Below are 24,359 nucleotides of genomic sequence, written 5' to 3' on the forward strand. Positions count from 1 at the left end.
AATTGTAAAAAGGGTCAATATCTTAGAATCAAGCAACATCTCAAGAGACCCCATTCATCTCACTTATGTTATGCGAAAAGAAAGTAATGTTCCAGTAGAAAAAGGAAACAGCTTAACTATATTATAAGTCTTACGTATTTATTCAAACAGAGAGAAAACAATCAGCGAGTTTAAACAAATCGTTTGCCAATACAAAACACTTGGTCGAGTGGGTGGTACAGTCCCCATTATTGAAGAGAATAAGTTGATATAAGATGACGAAGAACACCTTTAGTTTTTAGTCGAATCTACGTTTTCGACCCGAACGCAAAAGTTTCAACTACTTTTCACTCAGCTAAAATCAGTAAAATCAGGCATGTGGTCAGTTTTATGACTTTCAAGGCTAGAATTAGACTGAAAATCGTTCAATACAGTGAACATTATTCAGGTGATATCTCAGGTACTATTTCATTGACTAGTCGCCAACTCTTTATAGCCTTTCTTCTTGTGCTTGCACTTTGTCTGTTTTAATGTTGTCGATTTGCTTATTAAATTATCCTAAATATTTTTTTCTAGACTGATTTATCCTAAATTTGTATTTATTTTGTTTTAAAATCTTTTTGTTCTAAATGTTATTATGAGTTTATGTAAGACTAAGTCGTGTAAATGGCTAAATACCCCTCATTGGGAGGCTTACATTGAGTAGTGGATAATAAAGGCTGCAAATATATAATTCCTGTAACTAATCCCTGGACCTTACTAACCTATTTGTCTTGCCAACTCAGTTCTATAATGATAACATTGTGCTCTAAGAATGTCAAAACACGAATTTATTTAAAAAAAAAAAGGATTTATCACCGAGTTTATCAACATATTAATGCAAAACATCGAAAGACGTATTTATATTTTCTTTAAGATCGAAACAGTGGTCAAACGTCTTACTCTAGGTAACACGAACTTTTCAAAACAATATCACGACTTTTTCAAATCTAAATTTTCTTCTGCGATGTTACTGACCTCTTATAAAGGTTCTCTACACATTATGTCAGAAAAACGGTTTTCAGTTACGGTTTTGACACCGGTATTGCATTCCCTAATTGTTACACAAAGGTAAAGAAAATTATGTTACGACTTGTGACCAGCTTGTGTGCGATTGTTTATAGCAATTAAACAAAATCTAAATCGTGCTTTTGTGTCAATTTTCGAACATTAAGCATCATTTAGGTCATAGGTCATATCTTTGTCGGCTGATACGGGGAATTAATTTTTCAAAATTTGAATAATTTGAATAATAACACTGGAGAAAAAAACTGAAATGTTAAATTGCAAAAAAACTCTTATCGTTACGATTAGATGGTTCAATTTAAAAATTGTTTTACATTGGATTTTAATGGAAATATATATCAAAAGGCCAAAAGAAAGATTTTTAGTTTTCAGCAACTTAATGTTGTTGGGTAGTTGAGACCACGTCAATCAGTTTGTTTCCCTAAAACATCAGATTGTAAGACTCCGCATTTAAACGATACTTGCCAAATTCTAAGGCACTTAGTAAATAGAATGTAATCTTTGATGCCATTGATGACCGAATACTTTAGTCCATATTTCCACCCACGCACACTTAAGACGGTATCCTTTCATCATAGGGATGTCACTTTTGTTTTTGATATGACAAGATCATTATTTTCTATGGTTTTCTATGTTCTGCACTGAAAAGTATATTTCTTTCTTTTTTGTCTCAGTTTGAGATTAAAATTCAATTTAAAAACAAATTTGTAAATCCCATCACACTTGCTAATCATAAATTATTTTTTTCTTCGCAATTATTTTATTTTGGTTATCATGCATACTGGCTAAAATTATGACCTGTGACCAAACACTTTCGTAGACAAAAAATAAGTTATCGTATATTTGTATTTAAAATACTAAGATCTTATTATTGTAATTGTTAAAAAAATGATTTTATATGGTACATTAGGTACCTGCTGCCAAATGTAGTGTTTTGACTCGTGAAACGTTTGCACGATTGTTAATACGTTTGTCTTCAATATACGGAGCTAACGTTGGTACATCAACTGTTACTCCCAAATCTTATTTTTCCTTATTAATGCTTGATTGAATGCTGAAAATTAGTAGATTATCATCATATAAGAGACATAGTCGAGGCTTGCCAATATACTGCTTTATTGAATGAGCGAAAACGAGAAAAAAATGAAAGAATGACAGATTTTCCTGAAAATTCAAACCAATGCATGATTTAGACCTCTAGGGATAACTATGACATCACAACATTTCGACTGCGTCGTGTATTTCCGAAAACGTTGGTCTTAACTTATGCTAAAGGACGTTTTTAGCGAATAATTTCAATTCCAGCAGGAGCTTTTTGTATGACTTAATAAAATAACTAGAACCGAATCAAGCAACTGCTTTTTTTAGAACACAGTCTGAATACTTGAATTTTCGCTGTTTTGAAATGTGATTCTACACACACGGAATTTTGAAAACCGACACCGTTTCTGTTTCTGGGTTTTACTTGCGTTTCTGATTTCTTCATATAAAAATACGTATGCAAAATTCACAAAAAACAACAGTAAAACACGAAACACAAAATGTGTATTTTCAAAATTCCGCGAGTGTAATTGAAACTTTTCAAACTGATAAATTTTTTGTAATTCCAAAGTTCCAGGATGGTGAGATCTCTGAGCTGATCTCTGAGGTCTTCAAATATGTTTTCAATCTAGAATGAATAAGAAGAAGAAGAAGCTGAAGCTTCGACATCAGATACGGAACCATTAAAATAGATCCATTAAATAGAAATGAAATTGAAGGGAGGAAGAGGGGAAATGCATGAGCAAAAGAGACACTTAAATAAGTCTTTCTCTGATCGATGTACAACAAATAAGTTATTCCATGAAATATCGGATCTCTAAGCCATTCTTTCTACGACAATTTAAAGTTTCTCACAAAACATCCTTTATTTTCGGAGATTTTCAAATTTTTCATACAAATGGCCGGAAAAATTGACTCTCCGGAAAAAAATTTGTTCGAAAACTTTTGAAGCCATGGGCCAAAGAAGTCATTTTTCTACCGCAGTTCCTGCACTAACGACAAAAAAAAAATCGTTCTCGAGATAAATTTTGGAAATGCGTCTGCGTATTAAGTGTAACTTGTAGCCGTTACAATATATTCAGCAGTTGTAGCTAATATATTCGCAAACGCAACTTAGTCTAATTTCATTATCGTTCGGCTAGTGGTTCGAAAAGCTTGCATTCTTTAACTGAATTTCATTTCAGTATGTGCACAGTACAATACTTAGTGAAAACGTTTTGTAAAATCTATCGTTTGATTAGTGTTTTTTTAAACAATATTCTGACAAATATGATGTCTCAAGATGCTCATATTGAAATTTGTGAAGAGCCGGCACTAAATATAAAAAGACTTCGATATAGAACGGAAGGTAGAACTACACCCATTGAAGGAGTAAAAACGTCGCGCAAGAAGAAAACATTTCCATCGATCAGAATTGTAATATATACCGGATACGCAACGATCATAGTGTCAACTGTAACAGCAGATCAACCTTATAGGTAAATAAAACGATGATGGCTCTTGTTTTTTTTGGTTTTTTGTGTTGTGTTGTGTTGTTTTTCTATTTTTTCTTCTTTTTTTTGATTAGTTTTCTAGTTTTTTGACCGTTTTTTGTTGTTTATTTTAGCTTTTTCTGTTTTTTATTGTTTTTTCTGTTTATTTTTGTTTTTAAAAGTTTTTGTTTTTGTTTTCGATGGCTTCTAACCTTGTTTTTTTAGTTTATCCACCCCTCGACATAGTGTCTTCCAAACACAAGTACTGAGTTGGCGCTCAACTTTACATTGATACAACTGTACTGTAAATATTGCTGCTACGTTAACATAATGTACTTGTACCGAATTTGCACAGTACATTCGTACAACTACTACAGCTAAGCTGGACAAAATTTTTATAGGTGTAGTAGCCTTATTTTTGCGAATAAAATTAATTCAATTTATGTCAGCGTTCATTTGAGTTCATTTTCATACAGTGTATTAGGTCCCTTATTTGACGTCTCAAAAATGAAGCGCTACTGCCTGGTTAGTTTACTATGCCATTAACAAAGTCGAACGAGTTATACGATTTGCTTAATTTTATTTTACACTTAGGAACAGTGTTTATTGTATATACGGTATACCTATTTTCTTTTTTACCCACATCCAGGGCCTATTATTTGGGAATTAATTCCCCAAATTCCCAAAATTCCCAAATATTCCCAAATATTCTCAAATATTTCCAAAAATTCCCAAATATTTCCAAAAATTCCCTAATATTCCCTAATATTCTCAAATATTCCCAAAATTCCCAAATATTCCCAAATATTCCCAAATATTCTCAAATATTCCCAAATATTCCCAAAATTCCCAAAAATTCCCAAATAATAGGCCCTGCCCACATCAGTCAAAAAACACATCTCCGATTTTTTTTTTTGGTACTGGTGATTAGCAAAACCTATATTTCACGTTTCTAAATATATCAAATGTTAGGTCGCAGGGTCAATATTTGAAAATTAATATACATCAGTATAATTCTAGCTTGCATTTAACAATTCAAAAGAGCTACTATCATCATTTTGCTCATCGTAACCCCGTCGATCGTCCCTTTGCATGTGGACATCAGTTTTCCCAATGAAAGGGAATGTTAAAGAAGTAGAAAACGTTGACCTTACATTCCAATTCCGTTTTTAATACCGGGAAATGTCAAAATTATTGAAAATCTAAAATGTCTTAGATGGGCTAGTTTTAGAATCTTAGTCAATGTTAAGGTCCCTTTAGATAATAAATAAAATGAAAAGTGTATTGAGTCGATACAACCGTAGCAACTACGTAAGAAAAAAACCAGTAGCATGGGAAAGACTTGAAAAGAGTCTTTCGTCTCGTCGAACAGTTTAAATTTTTATAATAAAAAAATTGGGTACATGACATTCTCCTTTTGACAAATACTTCTTCTAACTCTTTTCTGAAAGCTCCCTCGCATTCTTCGTTTATTCAGGGTATACTTTTCATACCCATTATAGTTAGTTATACCTCACCTTTAATTTGGTTATATTGTTGATTTTTTTTAGGTATCATGCGCATAACCTCGTTGGAAGAGACTGTGCGGATGGAATTTACCGCATTCATGACTTCTACACGGATAGCAGTGACCCAAAGGTACTTTTGTTTCACGATCTACGTATTGAAAGATGTTTGAAATGGGAAATTCCGCTACGAATAATGGAACGTTATGATTTGAACATAAGTCCTTTTCATCGGTACAATAACGATGATATGCAACGTGACGTTCATAGTTTGCGACTGTGCTTCCAAGTATTTATCCGACCCGATTCGAGGAATCCTAACTATGAAATTCAACTTGAACCGAAAGTCTCTCAACCAATTACTAATAAGAAGGTTGCAGCAGATATAAAAATTGACGACATCAGCGACTTGTGCAGTCCAGCTTCCGGTGGAAAGAAGATTATGATCTTTTGCAACAAAATCGAAAAGGAGGATATTAAGATACGGTTCTTTGAAGAAGATGCAGAAAAGAAGGAAACTTTGATTGGCTGGGGCATTTTTGGACCCCATAATGTTCATGGGCAAGTTGCAATCGCATTTAAAACACCCAAATACAATAGGAAACTTGATGCCGGCAAACAACCGAACATATTTATCGAAATGATGAGACCATCGGACAATACACGAAGTAATCGCTTTCCGTTTCAATATTTTCCCGATGTCACCAACATTGATGGGATGATGATGAGAAAGCGAGAGAAGATTCATGGATTCAAAAACTTATTCGAATATATGAGCACATTTCAAAGACAGCAGCGTAGTCCAATTCATCAGTACAGTGTGCAGAACCAAAATCCACAACAGGTCGACAACCTGTCACAGCAATACATTCCACAAGAACAATTCAATCCACAGCCATTTGTACAGCAGCGAGACATTGCATCAGACCAACTTATTCCATCCCAGCAGTCATTTACTCTGCAGCAGCGTAACCTTTCACAGAAATACATTCCACAAGTAGATTCACAAGTGCAATACAATCCACAAGGACAATTCAATCCACAAGTGCAATACAATGCACATGTGCAATTCAATCCACAAGTGCAATACAATCCACAAGTGCAATTCAATCCACAAGATCAATACAATCCACAAGGCCAATACAGTCCTCAAGAACTATTCAATATTGAAGAGCAAAACAACCCACTACATTCTTTTGAAGTATCAATTTCTTTGCTGAATGAAGACGATCAATTAATGTTACCAGCAAATGATAACTACTACAACAACAACAACAACTCTTAAATTGATGAAATATTGAATGCTAAGAATTGACCTTAAGAAACTTATTGGTATATATACTGGGGTTTGCTTTAGATATATTAGTATACATTTATAATATGCATGCATGACAAACATTAGTTACGTAACGTAACATATGATTAAGTAGTCTAGTAATCGACGATTACTATCTTACTATCCATTTAAGTCGTTTAAGACAGTGGTCTGAATCTGAAGTTATTCAATTAAGTAATATTTTACAAAAATTAAATATATGGGGCAACACGCAAGATGTTTTTCTATGTAGTAACTAAGTGAGTTCGTTTGATTCAATTAATTGATTTTAGTTGGAGAATTTTAGTTTGATTTTTATTTTGCTGCCTACGCCGCGACAAAGTGTATAGGTAAGCTGTTAACCTGGAGGAAATTGCTGGGTCTAATTCGTATCATCAAAATTAAACTTTGTCATTTACAATTTACATCCCACGTATATATCTACCAGTTTCGATAAATAAGTGAATGCAGCGATTGTCAAGACGCAACGGTAAGTGTGGTACCCCTCGGTCAATTAATTAATTAATTATTGTTATGATTCAACAATAACGGAATATGGGGCAACAAATTTTTGCTCAAGAGTTCGTTGACACACTAATTGCGTGAATGGTGCAACCCTTTCATTTACTTTCATTATTGATTTTTAATTCAGTTGACGAAAAGCTGGGAACCCTATAAGACCGAAATGTTGTGGAAAACCTACAAACATTTTCTTTTGGTTTATTTCTTGTTCGGTTTGAGTCCGTATTTCACCACCTATTTACCAACGCGAACTCCCAAACAGGCTAAAGTTCTTCGTTGTGTTCCCAGCTGTATTTCTGTTACTATTTTAACCGGTCTCTTAATTAACACTTTTTCAATGAGCCGATCCATTTTTTTGTTGCACGGAAAAATCAATGACATCATCGCCTTCTTTTACTTGCTATCTTTGATAATGTCGAACGTATCCGGGAACTACCAGTGTCTTAGATATCAGACCGAATATTTCGATTTGATGCGGCGATCCTTTCGGCATGGCAAAGGACCGTATCTGGGCCCATATAAATGGAGTCAAACAAAGAAAATATTTCTAACAAAAAGTCTGCTAATTTTGGCTCTATACTTCGCTGCTGTTGCAGTCTTATTGTTGCATGAAACAACTGTGGACACCATATTTTTTAAAGTCGAAATTGCTGCGTTAGAATTCGTGTCGTCACTGAATACACTACACGCAATGATGTACGTGGAGTTAGTGCGATCGTATCTCAAAACTAGCGGTAAATTCATTCTGGATGCTTCTTTGTCCCCCAATGGACTGTCCTACGATGAAAGATATTTCAATTTGAGAAGTTTAAAGAAAATCTATTTCGATTGGTGGAACATAATGCAGAAGATTAGCATTTACTTCGGCTGGAGTTTGCTAGCGTTGACGATCAAGTGTTTTGTTAACATTTCTTACATATCTTACTACTCGTTTCTTACTCTTCAGACGAAGTTAGACGCAACTGACACACTACGTAAGTTTTGCTTTACTGTTGTGCTTTAGATATCTGAGTTGAATGGTGAATACAAGGTGCGAACTCTAGTTGAGCCGAAATTCTACTAAGGAAATTTAGATTTTCTATTCGGCTCGAGATTCAGCTCGAGATTCAGAAATTGTGCCAGGGGCTAGTTTTGTAATGAATTCGAAACCTTTTTGAAACTAGTGCTATATCCTAACTGGAGGCAACGATGTTTTTGGGCTTGCTCTAGTTTAGCTGTAGAAATTTAGAATGAAATTGTGACACTCTCTTCTTTAGATATGACGACATCGTTACTGCTGTCAATAATAACGATTATGATCCCAATAAATTCATGTCATTACTGCTCGTCTGAGGTTAACACCGAAATTAGATTAATTTAAAAACAAAATTCATGATTTTCATTTTTCGAATGTATAGGTTTCTCATTTGGTGGAAATTATTGAACGATACACGTTTTGGACAACGAATACGAATCTTTATCAAATCAAATGTGAGCTCTTACGCGAAATCGAGAATTTTCCTATTAAAGTCAGCGTAAAGGGCTTTTTGATCATGGATAGAAGACTATTAATTGTGGTAAAACTTGAGCTGTTCAATAGATGAGCGACTGTTCACAGATTATTTTTCTCATACTTTACTCAAGATAAGTTTTTACTTTTCGGTTGAAATTCGATTGCTCTTTTCTGTATCCACTCCGCATTCCACACGAACTAATAGAGTACAAAGACTCAAAGACTTTAAGTTTCTCCTGCTGTAAGCATGGAAAACGATGTGGTACACGAATAAGACTGTAGAACCATAAGCACGTAAAAACTTTATTTGAGTTAAGTTTATGACTTTTGATAGATCAGTAGGAAAGTACACGCGGTATGAACGGTCGCTCACATATTTCATTTAGTCTGTTCACTGAACAATAATTTTACCAAGAGCTGCCTTGATTCTGCACATTATTTTGCTATGATTTCCAGATTGTGTCAGGATGTTGCACGTACATCATAATATTCATACAGTTTCATATGGCAACATATCCCGTATCCGCTATTTCTACATAAAAGTTATGACACCAAGGACCACTGATGATATTTGCGGTAATTTTCACTCTCACAGAGCTTTACTTAGTAGATTACGTCCTCGTTTTGAATGTTTTATTTTACCAGGTGTGAGGAATGCAGCACGAGCCGGAGGCAAGAGAAATAGTAAATAAGACGTGCCCGATATGATTGAGCTATTGCTAGTTCGATTGGTCTTTCAATTAAAGCGAACGCTTACGTTTCTTTTTTTTTTGATACTCGACTAATAATCGTTGGCATGGGTGGAGCGGTAGGGCGATGTCGATGGATTGAGAAGGATATGACAAATTTTTGTTGTATTAATTTTTCGTTTAAAATTGAAGGAATTCGGAAAGATTGAGTAAAATAAATTATTGACAACGAAACCTTGATGCCATCCTTTTTTAACTCTGTTTGATACACTTTACAGTTTCAGTAATCTATAGTATCAGACAAAAACCTCTTAAAAGAGGAAGGGTGACGCAAATCCTTTACTTACAAAAGTATTGATATCAGAAAGGGTGACGCTCAAGGCTCCGATACGCAAAAATTTAACTTTAACACCAATTCTTTATATTAAAAAAATTGCGTCACAAATGGCAGATGATTTCGGTTCTATTTCTGAATTCAACTTTCGACACTACGAGAATTCATTTTTCTATTTTTTTATTTCCATTTATTTAGTTTGTTTTCATTTGTTTTTGTTTTTTTTTTATTAAAATTAAAATTATAAAGATTGAAGTTAGACGCTTTCAAAAAACCTCTATGGATATTCAAAATGTTTGCTCTGAAGTTTTAAGAGGTATTAACTCGGATTGCAACTGTGTAAGCTTAGATTCTTGTATGTTAAAAATTTACATTCACGAAACATACTTGACCGAAATAGTTGTAATAGTGCCACGACAATTAATCACTCAGTTAGGAGGACGACAAAAATAATTTTTAATAAATTTGTTGTTTGGTTGTCCTCATCATCTGCCATTTGTGACGCAGAATAAAGAATTGGTGTTAAAGTTAAATTTTTGCGTATCGGAGTCTTGAGCGTCACCCTTTCTGATATCAATACTTTTGTAAGTAAAGGACTTGCGTCACCCTTCCTCTTTTAAGAGGTTTTTGTCTGATATCAGTACTTTTGTAAGTTTTAAGGTTAAAGCGCCAGTTATACCATATCAAATTTTTTTATTTAGAGACGAAGAAAGCAGTTTTATATGTCCCGTAACACAAAAGATAATACCAAAACCATATTTGAAACAGGAAAATCCTACTACCCGACAATTCTCATATTTACCACTGTTTTCTGCTTCTAAAACACTGAGACTTTGTCGGAGACACCAACCTTAAAATTAAAACACTTTTCTAGTTTTGGTCATTTCGCCCGTATTCTACTCTTAAAACTCTGTGACTTTGCCGAAGAAACGAACGTCACATCTGCCATAGTTCCTGAGATAAATCTAAAAACTGATAGTGACCAAATTTTTCCAGTTTTTGGACATAGGGCCATATTCTACTCCCAAAACTCTGAGACTTTGCCTAAGAAACGAACGTTCCATCTGCAATAGTTCCGGAGATAAATCTAAAAACTGATATTGACCAAATTTTTCCAGTTTTTGCACATACTGCCATATTCTACATGTAAATATATGGGGCTTGTATGGGAACTTCCGAAAGCCCTATCTCCTAAACGAGATCATGTCGACCCAAATTTTTTTTTGGCAAAAGTCTTAGAATCATGCCCAGAAACTACTCCCAAAATTTCAGCAAAATCGTAGGAGCCGTTCTCGAGATAGATTCCACAAGCAAACAAACAAACAAGCAAAGGTTGGTAAAATTCATCATTTCAGAATGGGTCAAATCTGACCTTTCCCATATAAAAATCTAGATTTTGAAATTCAATATCTCGGCCAATTTTGAACCTTATGAGACGTGCGATAGCTCGTTGAACTCGTATTGACGCCCAGAATACGATTATTATACTTTAAGAGCCGTGGGAGCCAAGGGGGAAAAGTCAAAAAGTTGCTGTATATATGTTCCTTAGTCCCTAAAATTTTTTTTTTAAATTTTTTGTAGTGTGGACTTGCGTCACGCCTGCTTACTAACGTGCATGCATGATGTAGGTTAGGTATTGTGCATCCAATTTTTTTTCTTCTATTTAGCTCCCGGTAAAAGATCAGAATCTCAACGTTGATCAATTGAATAAAAAAATAAAAAAAATAATTTCATTCCAACCCGTATGTTCAACAAATTAATTAATAAAATGTTTACAAAATAAAAAAAAAATATTTCAAGACAGCACAAATCCTTCGTAGTTATTAGCAGCACATTCGTTCAAAATAGAAAGGTAAGCTGGAATTCCTCCTGCAAAGCTGAGAGCTTCTCGCGGCTTACCAGGTATATTGGCACCTTGATACCACGAATCAGCCAGTGGAAATAGAGTTTGATTCCAAGCACCGTTCACGATTTCCTTCCATTTGAGTTCTGCTTCGATTGTTGCCACGATGTTCGTTTTGCTGTCTGCTCTCATCCTAGACAACAGTTCAACAATCCAATCACCCTGAATTTCGATACATGTTGGCCCATTAGAAAGAGCAGTTGATGCTTGAGGACCGTAGGTGAAAAACATGTTGGGAAAGCCGGCCGTCGACAGACCAAAGTTTGTCAGCACACGATTTTTCCATTTCTCTTGAATGGTTTCGTTGCGGTCATTTGTCATAACAATATCGAGAATCCCTCCGGTTTGAGCGTCGAAACCAGTGGCGAAGACAATGATATCCACCTCAACAACACCTTCTTTCTCGGTTTCAATTCCCCTTTCAGTAATCTCGACAATTGGAGATTGACGAACGTCGATTATGTCAACGTTATCTTGGTTGTAGACCTCGAAGTAGCGCTGCTCCAATGATGGGCGTTTCGTTCCGAATGGATGTGGTGCAACAGTCGGAGCCAATATTTCTTGTTTGAGTGGATCATTAATGCGGGATCGGGTTTTCTTGCACCAAAATTGATAGGCTTCATCGTTTGCCTCTTGATTCACTAGAACATCCTTGTACCCACTCAACCAAAAGTGAAATCCCCCACGTTTGTATAAATCTTCATAAAGAGATTCCCTTTCCTCTGGTGAAGCATCTGCGAATTTCGATGGAAGAAAATCGAAATCAAAACCTGCAAACGAGGTACGCGTTTTTTCGAAAACTCTCTGTAATTTGTCTGCAGAAAGGAATTTTGTTTCATCTACAAGCTGAGACTGCTGCATCGGCAAAGCAATATTGGGAGTGCGTTGATAAACAGTAAGATGATCGACTTGTGGTGCAATTTCTTGAATGGTTTGAACACCACTCGCTCCTGTGCCTATAACTGCTACACGTTTGCCAGTAATGTCTATGCCTGATTTCGGCCACAGACTCGTGTGAATCGTGATTCCCCCGAATTTGTCTATCCCTCTAAATGGTGGCGTGTATCGACGTTCAGCGATTCCAGTGCAAAGCATCAAGAATGCCGTTTTAATCGTTATTTCGTTGCTGTCGTTGATTCTTATGTGCCACTGGTTGGTTGGACCGTTAAATTCTGCAGAAGTTACTCTACTCTCGAATTTTATGTCTTTGCTTAAATCGAGCTTGTCATCGACATGCTTAAAATATCTTTCAATTTCCGCTTGACCCGGAAAACGTTCCGTCCATGCAAAGCCTTTGTAAATGTTATCCTGAGTGAACTGATAATTTGAAAATTCGCTGTCCACCCTTGCTCCGGGATAGAGATTCCAGTACCATGTACCACCAATATCTGTACCAGCTTCACATACTTTCACAGTGAAATTTAATTTGCGTAATTTTTGCAGCAGATGCAGCCCAGAAAAACCGGCACCAACGATAAGGACGTCAATAGTTTCTACTCGATCCATCTCTAACGATGATTTATTCGCTTCAGCTCCTGAGAGTGGAAAAAAAATGTTTTCGTGAATCTTTTCGTTTACATACGATCTTGATGTTACAAAGATGAGTATCTTTTTTAAAAATGTTTCCTCTAATCGTACAAAGTGTCTGATAGTTATTTCGATTACTAAGGTATAGCCAGACTCTCAAAGAGTTGAAGACTTAAACTCTAAGTACGGCAACATTCTGCTTATTTGTCTGCGGAAGCAAGTTTATACAAATATGAGTCTTTCAATTCGAAGTAATATAAGCCTTAAACTGATTTTCAAAACAATCTCAATACAACTGTTATCGAAAAGATTTACGGCCCACATTGTCAGTTTTCAAATACTCAAATTTATCGACGCAGTAACGAAATTGTCTAAGGTTTTTCTCAAATATCTACGCATAAATGGAGGCCATTCAGGTCGTCTTGAATACAATTTATTTGTGTTAGTGCACTGATGTGTAGTCTTTTGACTATAGTAGATACATGATACAAATCGAACGATTTTTTTTGGTAGAACTGTTAGCGTCTACAGCATCTAATACTACATCAGTTTAGAGGTGATGTAATATTTACTTCTTAACATTCTTAGAAACCTGAATCCACTATACTCATTATATTCGTTGTAGTTTTCGCAAAGTGTTTCTGGTAATTCTGCGAGTGTGTATAACCCAACAACGAAATTCAAAGTTAAAGCTCTTTACCCCAAGTAAAACGGATCAAATTCTACCTACTAAATTTTCACTTACTTTTTCTAATTAAGATGGTGGTGCAATTGCTGTACCTTGTGATGTGGATGTGTAAACGATATTGTTAATGTGAACGATTTGTAGCACTCTTCGAACTCTTTCAATTTAGTTAGTCTCCATTTCAGCCCGAAACACAACTGATGACAATAATAACACACCTGTTCGGCAAGTTTAGTTCGACTCATCGCGTCGTTGATGAAAATTGTGACCTTCACATTATGCAACCAGTTAGCCGATTAGAAACGAAAATCATCTGAGCTTAGAAATTTCACTTTTCATCGTGTAAAAAATGACTTTTCGCCCGCCGGTGCGTATAGTGACTTGTAGGCTATTTGCCCGCCAATTATTTTTTGGACTTTGAAAACTTAAAGTTTATTTAATATGAGATACATTGTCACTCTCTAATACTTTTGCTAGTTAAGTTGCACAATGATGAAAAGAGACTATTGGCAGAATGTCCGAATAGCTGATTCATTAGTTCTTTAAATTTGGTTCGATCCTACTGGATCCTTATAAAAATGGTTTGAGGACGGTGTCTGGTTCAACTCTACTACACTCAATATTATACAAATCGTATAAGGAATGTGTTTGATTCGATCCTTCTAAATTCATTTCTATACAAAAGGTTTTAGGACGGTGTTTTTGGTTCGATCCTATTGAATTCATCCTGACACAAATTGTGTAGGGAAGCGTTTGCTTCATTATGTGACCTGAACAGACAAAGAATTGTAGAGACTTACAGTATATGTTCTTTGCGTGCAAATATAAGAAGCTGTTAGCACGCGCGGATGAATAGTCTATAATTTAACAGACATGTATATAATAATATGGATTTGTCTCTTTAAAAACGAAAATTAATTTGGCTACACTATATATACTGATAAAAGAGATAATGTTTCTTTGAGCGGGTATTTATCTTACATATTTACATTTATAATACATAAAACGAAGCTACGCGAGAGTAGGTATATGCTTTCATCGTTGCTTGGATAGATTGCAATATCTTTTATAATTTTTGACTAAAAATTCAAATTTTTGTTGGACTCTCGAAACACATTGTCTCAAATTTGATATTTTTGGATATTCTTAGTATGCTTGTATGCCCTGAACCACATACCACATTTTTTTTTCAACCGTGCAGTCCGGAGCGCCCAGACTAAGGCTCCCCTAGAGTGCTCTGTGGGTGCGATAGAACTGATTGGGGTTGCAATCGATAGGGTATGGAATTCTAATAGTCATAGTACAAAAAATTTGTCCCATGGATGCAAGGTGGACAGGTTGAACTCGTTGAAGTTGAAAAATGACGACTTTTGGAAGGTTCTACAGGCGGTGAAACTTGAGTCACAGACATGGTAATTAATTATACTAGTAGAGGGACATCTACTCTACCAATATCCAAAAAATTCCTTTTTGAAAATTGTTTACATATCAACTTTACAGTGGTTCAAAATTTTTCTCTCCTTTTTGGCCATAGTTGTGAAACTCAGCAACACCTAAGTCTTACTCATGATAAATTTTGGCAGCCAAACTGCTTAATTGTGTGTTGCTGCTACTCTCAGCTTTCCAACAACACTCCACTTGCTATATCTCTGGTCAACAGTGCCGTTCTATTGAGTGCCTAAGTGAGGTAAGTCCATCTAAAAAATTCGCTATCGTTGCATGTAAACAAACATTGTAGCCGCATCTGATGTGAAGATTGTCATAAGATGTACTCAAATGTCTAAAATTATTTTCGCGGTCAAATTCAAAACTACTTTCGGCGGAAGTACTTTGTTGCGTGTTTCCGGTGAAATGAAACAGTTTTCCAGCAATGGTCTTCGGTCACCTTTCAAACGCCATCATTAGTTAAAATGGTTCGACATTGTCTATTATTATTTTGCCGAGTGGTGACGTTATAACCCGACCCGAAGATAAAGGCGGTATTCCTACTAGTCAATTGGAACCTCGTACGTACTGTGCTTTATGTGATTAGGCAATTTAAATGCATATTTCATATGAGCTATCATATTGCCGTAACACGTAAAGAATGTTTATTTTAATGGGAAAATGTTTTCATTCTTAAGAAATCATGTAAATTTATTGTTCAATTAAAAAATATTGTAGAAATCACTGATGCTGGTAAAATGTACTTTCTATCATATTTTGTTGAAAGACTGACTGGACATAAATTCACGACGCAAACTTGTGAAGAATACCAAATTTTTGAATTTCATACTTTTTCGAATAATTTTTTTCCATTTTGTGTTGAAAGTTAGGACAAGTAGGGCAAGTTGGACAAATTAGGACAAATTTTCAAAAGTAAGGACAAGTTGGACTGGACATTCCGGACAAATGGGAGGTCTGGACATAGGTCGTTAACAGTTCCATTTTTCAGTAGGAAAATATTGAAAAATATTTTTTTTTCAACTTCTTCCTAATATATCTGTGAGTATCTTTAACTTTACAGATTTTTTTTTTATACGCATCGCATAGCTTGGGGTTGCAAAGGGTACGGGTTGCAAAGCCTTCACTAGCTTCGTGGGTAATGTAGGTCTTCTCAAAAATTCCATTCAAAAATTGGTTTTAAGTGAATTGCCGCCCGGGACATGCCTACTGTACTGGTAGTGCTCTACCTCATACCACAAGCTAAACATAATCATTTGTCTCTCGGGAAATATAAATCAAAAACCAAAAGGTCAGATTTTCGATGTTAGGAAATCTTGGTAGTGGCACCTTTTGGACCATCGGTCTCTTCGGTATTTTTGTAGAGTTTTCAACGCTCTCCATTCCGCTACAACATTGTTTTCAAAAATACTCTCAACTTTCCGAGTTATGACAATTGGAAAGTGCATGACTTCAGAAAACAGTGGGGATGATTTGTTTGATTACGATTTTTATAAACAGAGTTATAAAAATGATTTAAAAAAGCAAAATAATAATGATATTTGGGCTTTATTACCGTTTTCTAGATTGTATTGGCAAAGGTTGTTCCATGATTTTTTTTAAAGAATAGTCCCAGCCATCGAATGGTACATAATATGCAATCAGTACAAAGAAATTTCTGAGGCCGAAACAGCTCTCTCTTTGCTCGATAGTTTAACTATCAAAATGATCTCTACAATAAGAAAGGTGGGAAAGGGAAGACCAACAGCTCTGTTAAGGATTGCTGAAGAATTTCCGTAAGCCTATGTTACCTATGAGTACACCATCCCTGGATTGATCAATATATCCAGGCTAAAGAACAATTTTGTAATTTTGGATAATTATGTTATATTATAAGACATTTGAATATCCGAGAACCGTTGTATTTCACCTCCATAAATGTTGGCCGGAAATTAAACCTTTAACATATTGATGTCATACTCTAAGAATACTCCAAGCAAATTCGCGTGTACTTCTTATAAGTGAGAATACAAGCTGTTCTGTCGTGTTCGTTCATCCATAGTATGTATTATATGAATACGAATTTTGCGCTTTTAAGTGCATGCATATAATAATCGTCAATTCAACATACAAAATTCTACATGAACTCATCTACTATTATGAACTCCTGATCAAATTTTTGTTTGCACGAGAGAAATCGTCCAAATGGTTGTTTTGACGACGCACATAATGTATACCAAATGGTTGATTTAAGTGTATTAAATATCTGAGTGTTCAAAACTAACAATAAATATTAAATACTGTGATTCACACTGAAATGAGAAATTTTGATGACAATATCAAGTAAGTAAAAAGATCCAGCAATGAAGCTTGCCATTCACTTTTATGTACTCCTGTTCACAGTTTTGTATATGTACGAAAAACCGGCTTAGAAATGGTATTTTTGAGGACCATTTTTATTGTTGCATGAAACCATCGTTTTGAGGACCTGATGGTGTTGGCCGAATGTAAAAAATTTATTTGCTCATTTTTATAGAAAATGTAAATCGTCGCTGATGAGTGCAGTACTGTGACAATTATTTATGGAGCTTTTCGATGATCGATCTATACAAGCTTTGTTTTTAAGTAAGACAACATAATCATGTTGAAAGCTGTTACCACTCGATTTTTGATTATTAATTCTCCATAATTTTGATAAGGTATAATCAAGGCTGTGTATTTCGAGATCTTCATTTGCGTGACCTCTCCAAGTAATCAATTTCTAGTACTAGTATTAGTTCTAGTTCTTCATTCGATCTAAATATTTTCCGAGTGGAAAACTGATCCGGAAAGTCATGGTACAGGACCCAGAAAAGTCACTGAGAATACATGTAAAGTCAAAGTCATCGGCGATAACAAATGACACAAAAGGGTCAGCAGAAATAGTTTCTTTATCCCGGTCATAGCTCAAGCGAACATTGAGGACGTCCACACGAAGACATGTTGATGTTATAGAAAAAGGGGGGACAGTGGGAAAAGGAAGAAAAATGACTGTTCAACGTTTAACAAGATTTCAAACCGTCTTACCGAAAAGTTAATTCTTTGTTCAGAGAGATTACTTCTCAATGTTAACATAGCTACGTGCGGACAAAATATTGCCACCGATAGTTATGATGACCAACGCACTACAAGAACAGGCAAAGGAACTTCTTATTTTGCATGGAACGTCCGTTACGCAGCGTTAGTATAAAAAAAAAACTGAAGTTATTTGAGACTCTTGGACTACTGCGTCGTAGAGGCCCCTTTTTCAATTCTGTTCTTTTTGTTGTTCTTGGGAGTGCGTTGTTATGACCGAGTAGAAAAAACTCAAGAATATGCGAAGCAGTTCCAGGGCCATGCAGGCTAGCAAAGTTCGTCTGGCGTTATGTGGGGAAAATTTGTAAAAAGCTCTTCATTGCCCACACTCAAAGCAAAGTTGACGTTTTCGTGTTAGTGGTGTGTGTGATATAATTTTTCAATGAATTTCGGTAGTCTACCTCGCCTCGAGTGACCTTGGGGTCAGTTCGGGCCTGAATAGTTCTAACGTCTTCAGTCTAAGCTATTGATCTAATAATCCAAGATTATTGATTTTTTTGATAGGGACGACATAGTGCATTGTGAATGGAACATTTCGTCGAGAGACTGAGCAATGTAGAAAATACTTTTAAAGCATCCATCAGAGCGGCATGTGATTTTTCTTGCGAAAAGAGTGAATAAATGAGCGATTTTTCCGAAAATAGTTGGTAAATTCACTATTATTTTGAATTAAAAAGTAACTGAAAAGTGACTAAAAACGAGTGACTGTAGTATAAAAACAGTAATATCACTCACACCTATCAGTCACCCTACGGTCTCGAGTCAAAATCTACACATTTAGTGCATAAAAACCCGTTTACCACTCGGTTTCATTTATTATTGGTCACTGGCTTCAAACCTCTAAAGAAAGTGTCTGATTTCAATCTTTTTCATTTTTATATCATACTATGAACTAGGTCCCACCTTTTTGGGCGGGTCGGGTCCCTTGACTGATAATTTTCCCAAAATAATGTTGTCTTTTGCTGGTTGGTAATGTTGGTAAACTTCATAGTCAATCAGATTAGACTTTTATAGATATCTTAATTTATTTTCATTGATTTTTTCATCTGGTTAAGAATGGACAATTTCTGTAGTCCAAGCAAATGACAATATTTTGACCTTAAACAATTTGTTTGAACCATCACATCATACTTAGGATCTAAAAAATCTCAAATTACTCATAAATTTATTTCTTTTGTAATAAGCAAAATATCACGACTCGCTGTCTAATTTTGCAATAAATAACCGCAACTCGTGTGAATTACAACCCTCGCTTCGCTCGGGCTGCAAACTTCACACTCGTCTGAGTTGTCTAATGTTCGATTTGCTTTGGCCGCAAACTTCTCGCTCGTCCGAGCTGTCTAACAATACGATACCACAACTAGTGTGAATTACGACCCTCTCTTCGCTCGGGCCGCTAACATCACACTCGTCAGAGTTGTCTAATATTACATTTGCTCTGATCGCAAACTTGCTCGTCCGAGCTGTCTAATGTGACAATCAGATACCGCGACTCGTGTGAATTACGACCCTCGCTTCGCTCGGGCTGCAAACATCACACTCGTCAGAGTTGTTTAATATTAGGTTTGTTCTGATCCCAAACTTGCTCGTCCGAGTTGTCTAATGTGACAATAAGATACCGCGACTCGTGTGAATTACGACCCTCGCTTCGATCGGGCCGCAAACATCACACTCGTCGGAGTTGTCTAATGTTAGATTTGCTTGACTTTTTTCATTTTTCATTTTGGGTGCCGCTTGTTAATTATCAAATATAAAATTTCAATTGTCAATTATCAAATACCAATTATCGAATATCATTTATAATGTTCATTTAATACATTGCATTTCTACTTTCTGGGACAACTTCCGAAGCGGTGATCCCATATAGCTCATCGTCGAACTTTACCTTACAAATGTCAAATGTATAATTTTAAGAACCTAAATTGTTCACTATTTTCTGCCAGTCAAGGGAATAACACATTAGATTATCAACAGTGAAGGGAATTATCAATTATATCAAGTGGTGTATTATCAATTATCAACAGAGTAAAATCCTGTTTTTCTGGAATAATTTCCAGGGCTTTATCCCGACATGGCTCATCTTCGAACTTAACCTCAGGAATTTCATTCCTCGTCGATTTAAAAAAAAAATATCAAAATCGGTTATGAATTACTCAAGTTATCGTGATGACAAAGAAAAATAGGTTACAAACAATTACGTTTTTGATAACATTTCATACATTGTGTGGTAACAAACATTTTAGGGTATTTTCTGGCGTAAGACCATTGACTTTCAGTCAAGGGAATTAGTAGATTACTGTACCAGGGATTACTGTATTCGAGGGCTTCAGCCTGAGGGAAAGGCCACATTACCTCCCTAGGAAAGTAAATGTTATGTATGTAAATTTTCGCAATTTCGACTGAATAAAAAGATGGCGCGCTGCACGCATGTTGAAGAAGGTTTCTGACTTTGAATAAAAAATTAATTATGCAAAATTTCCATTCATAATAAAATGCAAAAATACTTCAAATAACGTTCGGCATCGAAATAAAATATAAAAATGTTTTGTTTGGAACTTAATTACCAAAGATATTCGAAAAAATATTTTGGCTCGTGAATGAATAATTTTGTATCGCTGATTCAACATGGCTGAAATGAAGTGAGGCCGCTGAAATTACACTAACACAACTACAAATTTTGTTTTCATGCTTCGGGGCCGAAAATGAGAACAATTTTTCGAATTTTCTCGGGTTTCCGGCCCTCTGCATGAAAACTCACATGTGCACCTGTTTGGGACGGTTGATTTAAGGCACTTTCGCTTGTAGACCTCACTTCGTTCGGCCTACAATCCGCGAAATTGCGTAAAATCAATCGCCCAAAACAGGTACACAAATGACTAGTGTACGATTGTGTATCATTGTGGCAGGGCCATCAAACGAACACTACACGAACAAATTCCTTCCTCTAATCTTATGTATTTCAAAAATAAGCTGGTACCCTATATTCAACCGCCAGCGACACCTCACCAACGATCAATGACTTATTACATTTGGCTTTATGAAACCAGGCAGGAACAGCTCATTTTGCTGATGTCAGCTGGACCTATCCATAAATTATGAAAATGAATTCGAATGAACACTGACGTCAGTTCTTAATTTTATTCTATTTTACTAGGAAATGTTTTACCTGCGATCTGCGATCTAAATTTAAACTAAATTTAACTGTATTCACGTTCAAATGCTGATTAAAAAAAATATTTTACTAAATCAAGTGCTCCTGCCTGGTTTTACTATGCCGTGCATATAATGTTAGCATTTTGATAAAAGCCAATAAAGTCTAAGGATAAGGATACGCTTACTAAAAATCCTGTCTTATTGTGTATATCGCTACTAAAACTGCACTAGTGAATTGTATGAACCAATGTTTTGAACTTTGAGTAGATTTTGCGCCGCAGGCGAAATTTTTGATCCTAAAGTTACTGATTGATACTGATTTTGTAACTTCAGTATTAAATGTAATGAAAATTTTCCTTAAGTTATCCGCTTTCGTCTGAAATAGTTAGAAATAGTGAGAAAAGTGAGGAAATGCGAAAAAAAGTAACTCACTATCACTCCTCTCAAAAATAGTCTGAAAAGTGAGAATAGTGAGGAGACATGCCGCCCTGACTGATTTTCTTTAGAAATACTTCAAAAATGGTGAAGAAAATCCTATAACTCATAGTTGCTTAGTGCATCTCATATTGGCAATGTTCGACTGGTAACAGAGGGACTAACATCCACGACAATTATTTCTCAGAAAACATTTGTAAATCCGTTATCGGAGGAATCACTCACAAAATGGCAGACTTTAGGGCACGATTCCTTTGCATCCTGCTATACATACCATCGCCTATTAAATCAAGACTCAAAACAAAAAATTCTTTTTCATAAATTACGAGACCGATTAGGTAAGATGAATGGCAATCCCTTCAAAAATGACCTACAATTTGACATGATGGTCAATCCTTAATTAATTAAACTCGCCGCAGTTCAGATTGACTGATGGTTTTTATTTCTGAATATCGGAAATGAGAAGTACATTCTACTTAAGTGGGATAAATCTGGAACTGTGTGTGGCACCAATACCAGGTCGACCGTGCTTAACGGGTTTGTACGACAGCGAGAATTCTCCCAAGTAATGTCCAATCATTTCTGGTTTGATTTCGACCTGAAAGTGCAAAAACGGATGCTCGTTAAGGATCTGTCTTATCCATTTATCCCGTCAATGGGAACTATATTGAGGAGTTCGGTTGAAGAGAATTCAGCTTTGCCGATTCATCTACGACAAATTTAGGATGAAAATCGAATTTGAAAAATACAAAAACGAAATTCGGATTAAAATTTGTCTCAGTCTCGTCATCGGATCATCATTATATCTCTCCAACCAACACTCTCAAAATGCCAAATCAAACAAACAATCCCGAAAATGCATTAGATAAACCGTACCTGATTGAAAGTCTTTCCGTTGTAAACGCCAATGATCGATCCAACCATTTCGGGTACAACGATCATGTTTCGTAAATGTGACTTTACGATAGCTGGTTTCTCATTTGGTGGGGCTTCCTTTTTGGCCTTACGTAGCTTCTTGATCAATGCCATTGGCTTACGTTTCAAACCACGGGAGAATCGCCTGCGAGCTCTGCTGTGCATCAATTCGACCAATTGATCGCTGCAAATGAAAATCGCATTGAAAACGACTGTTGGCCGCGACGAAAAATTTTGACATTTCACTTTATAACCTCCAAACACAATCAGATTACTTACTTGGGCATGTCAAGGAGTTGATCCAAATCGACGCCACGATAGGTGAATTTCCTAAACGCGCGCTTCTTCTTCAATGTATCATCGACCTGTAATGGGGAAAACACAAAAATTTCAATTACATTGTCCGAAGGGAAAAAACAAACGTCTCAAATACATCGGTCAAAGTGTTCCATGTAAACAAATGCAAGATTTTAGGTGAATTGACCGAGAAATATTTATCATTTCAAGCACAATATTGAATATACTTCGGCGGAAATGTTTCTAAATAGCGTGCGGCCAATTTAAACAACCGATGATGTGAATAAACTTTGATTTTTATTTCGCCTTACCTCAGCCATGTCTGCTTGTTACGACTTGTTACGACAAAAAGAGAGATGAACCAGCAAACCACGAAATGAATGAAAATGAACTGAGGGTCGCCGTCCATGTCTGGTTGTGAAAAAGTACTAGAATTGATTGGATCGGTTTGGCGGGAACGATTTATACTGTTCAAATTAGACAATAAAAACAATCAACTGTGTAAGAACGTAGATAGGGTGGATGTATGTACCCATCCTCGGACGATTAACTTTTCTTTCGACTTCGTTTAAGTACTGTAAAGGTACAAGCTATTATTTTGGATAGTTTGTATTATCCGAGACACAAATTTAATTAAAATTTATTTACACTAATTTATTTATTTCCGAATTATTTTTAATAACCAATGTCATTCGGCCGATCATGAAAATCCAATAGTCGGACACTTTTCTCCGGTGGCCGGACACCTCTATTTCAATGTTCGGACACTAACTGAATCAAACAATTTCACGGGTTTTTCTCAATCAAATAAGAAAAGTTCATCATTCAAATACACTAAAAATGAAGTGAAAACCCTAAATTAATAGATAAAACCATTTAAATTACAATTTTTAAAGCATTTTTGAGTCACACAATTTTGGTATCATTTTCGGTGTATTTAACGTTAAATTTGACAGTTCATATGTTTTCCATATAGTCCTACTACTGAATCAAATCCAAACATCCAGTTTTTATCAACCGTACAAATAATTGTTTATAATCGTGTTTGAGTGAGTATAATATTAAATTGAACATTAATTAATCTCAAAAACAATAGCCCTGTGCAATATAATTAATTTTTAACTAGAAAAAAGAAGTGTTTCGATCACTTTACAAACTATTCTTCAGATAGAAAATGACACTTTTCTGTATAATTTATGTATTACTTTCGCTTCAAGCACCAGGTATTTCACGCCGAAGTGACCTAAAAAATTAAAAATGGAACGTGCCAAGGTTTATCTAACGCAGCGTTAAATCGTCAAATTTGGCGGTGAAATTCATGTTTCGGTTCAATTTTCATTCATTCCTTCACTTAAAATTCAAATTCTGAGTGAGGCACACTTACGGCTTGAATTGTTAGTGAGGTATGTACTTGCGTTCAAGAAATGTCTTTTTTTTGATGAGCGGAAAGTAAAATTCTTTTTTTTTTGTCTCGTTCGCTCGTTTGTATTTTTT

General features: G+C 35.6%; 2 protein-coding genes and 2 long non-coding RNA genes across 4 annotated transcripts; 1 reads left to right on the top strand and 3 right to left on the bottom strand.

The window, feature by feature from the left end:
• The first annotated feature begins 1,958 nt into the window (after positions 1-1,958).
• LOC119085868 lies at positions 1,959-18,907 on the top strand. Its single transcript, XR_005089356.1, has 3 exons — positions 1,959-1,970; positions 6,541-6,546; positions 18,652-18,907. It is a non-coding gene; the product is annotated as an uncharacterized LOC119085868 (long non-coding RNA).
• On the bottom strand, positions 11,159-13,834 carry LOC119085828 (baeyer-Villiger monooxygenase-like). The gene is made up of 2 exons (XM_037196329.1): positions 13,591-13,834; positions 11,159-12,854 (listed from the first exon to the last, which is right to left on the bottom strand). The coding sequence occupies exon 2, from the start codon at positions 12,821-12,823 to the stop codon at positions 11,210-11,212; it is 1,614 nt and encodes a 537-aa protein (XP_037052224.1). The 5' UTR covers positions 12,824-12,854; positions 13,591-13,834; the 3' UTR covers positions 11,159-11,209.
• A 2,518-nt stretch (positions 18,908-21,425) lies between the features above and the next one.
• On the bottom strand, positions 21,426-24,081 carry LOC119085862. Its single transcript, XR_005089350.1, has 3 exons — positions 24,071-24,081; positions 21,928-21,933; positions 21,426-21,710 (listed from the first exon to the last, which is right to left on the bottom strand). It is a non-coding gene; the product is annotated as an uncharacterized LOC119085862 (long non-coding RNA).
• On the bottom strand, positions 22,073-23,267 carry LOC119085856 (40S ribosomal protein S15). The gene is made up of 4 exons (XM_037196367.1): positions 23,177-23,267; positions 22,848-22,933; positions 22,530-22,752; positions 22,073-22,251 (listed from the first exon to the last, which is right to left on the bottom strand). The coding sequence occupies exons 1-4, from the start codon at positions 23,183-23,185 to the stop codon at positions 22,126-22,128; spliced, it is 444 nt and encodes a 147-aa protein (XP_037052262.1). The 5' UTR covers positions 23,186-23,267; the 3' UTR covers positions 22,073-22,125.
• Positions 24,082-24,359: the final 278 nt, after the last annotated feature.

This window comes from Bradysia coprophila, chromosome IV, assembly GCF_014529535.1.
Source record: "Bradysia coprophila strain Holo2 chromosome IV, BU_Bcop_v1, whole genome shotgun sequence".
Taxonomy (NCBI): domain Eukaryota; kingdom Metazoa; phylum Arthropoda; class Insecta; order Diptera; family Sciaridae; genus Bradysia; species Bradysia coprophila.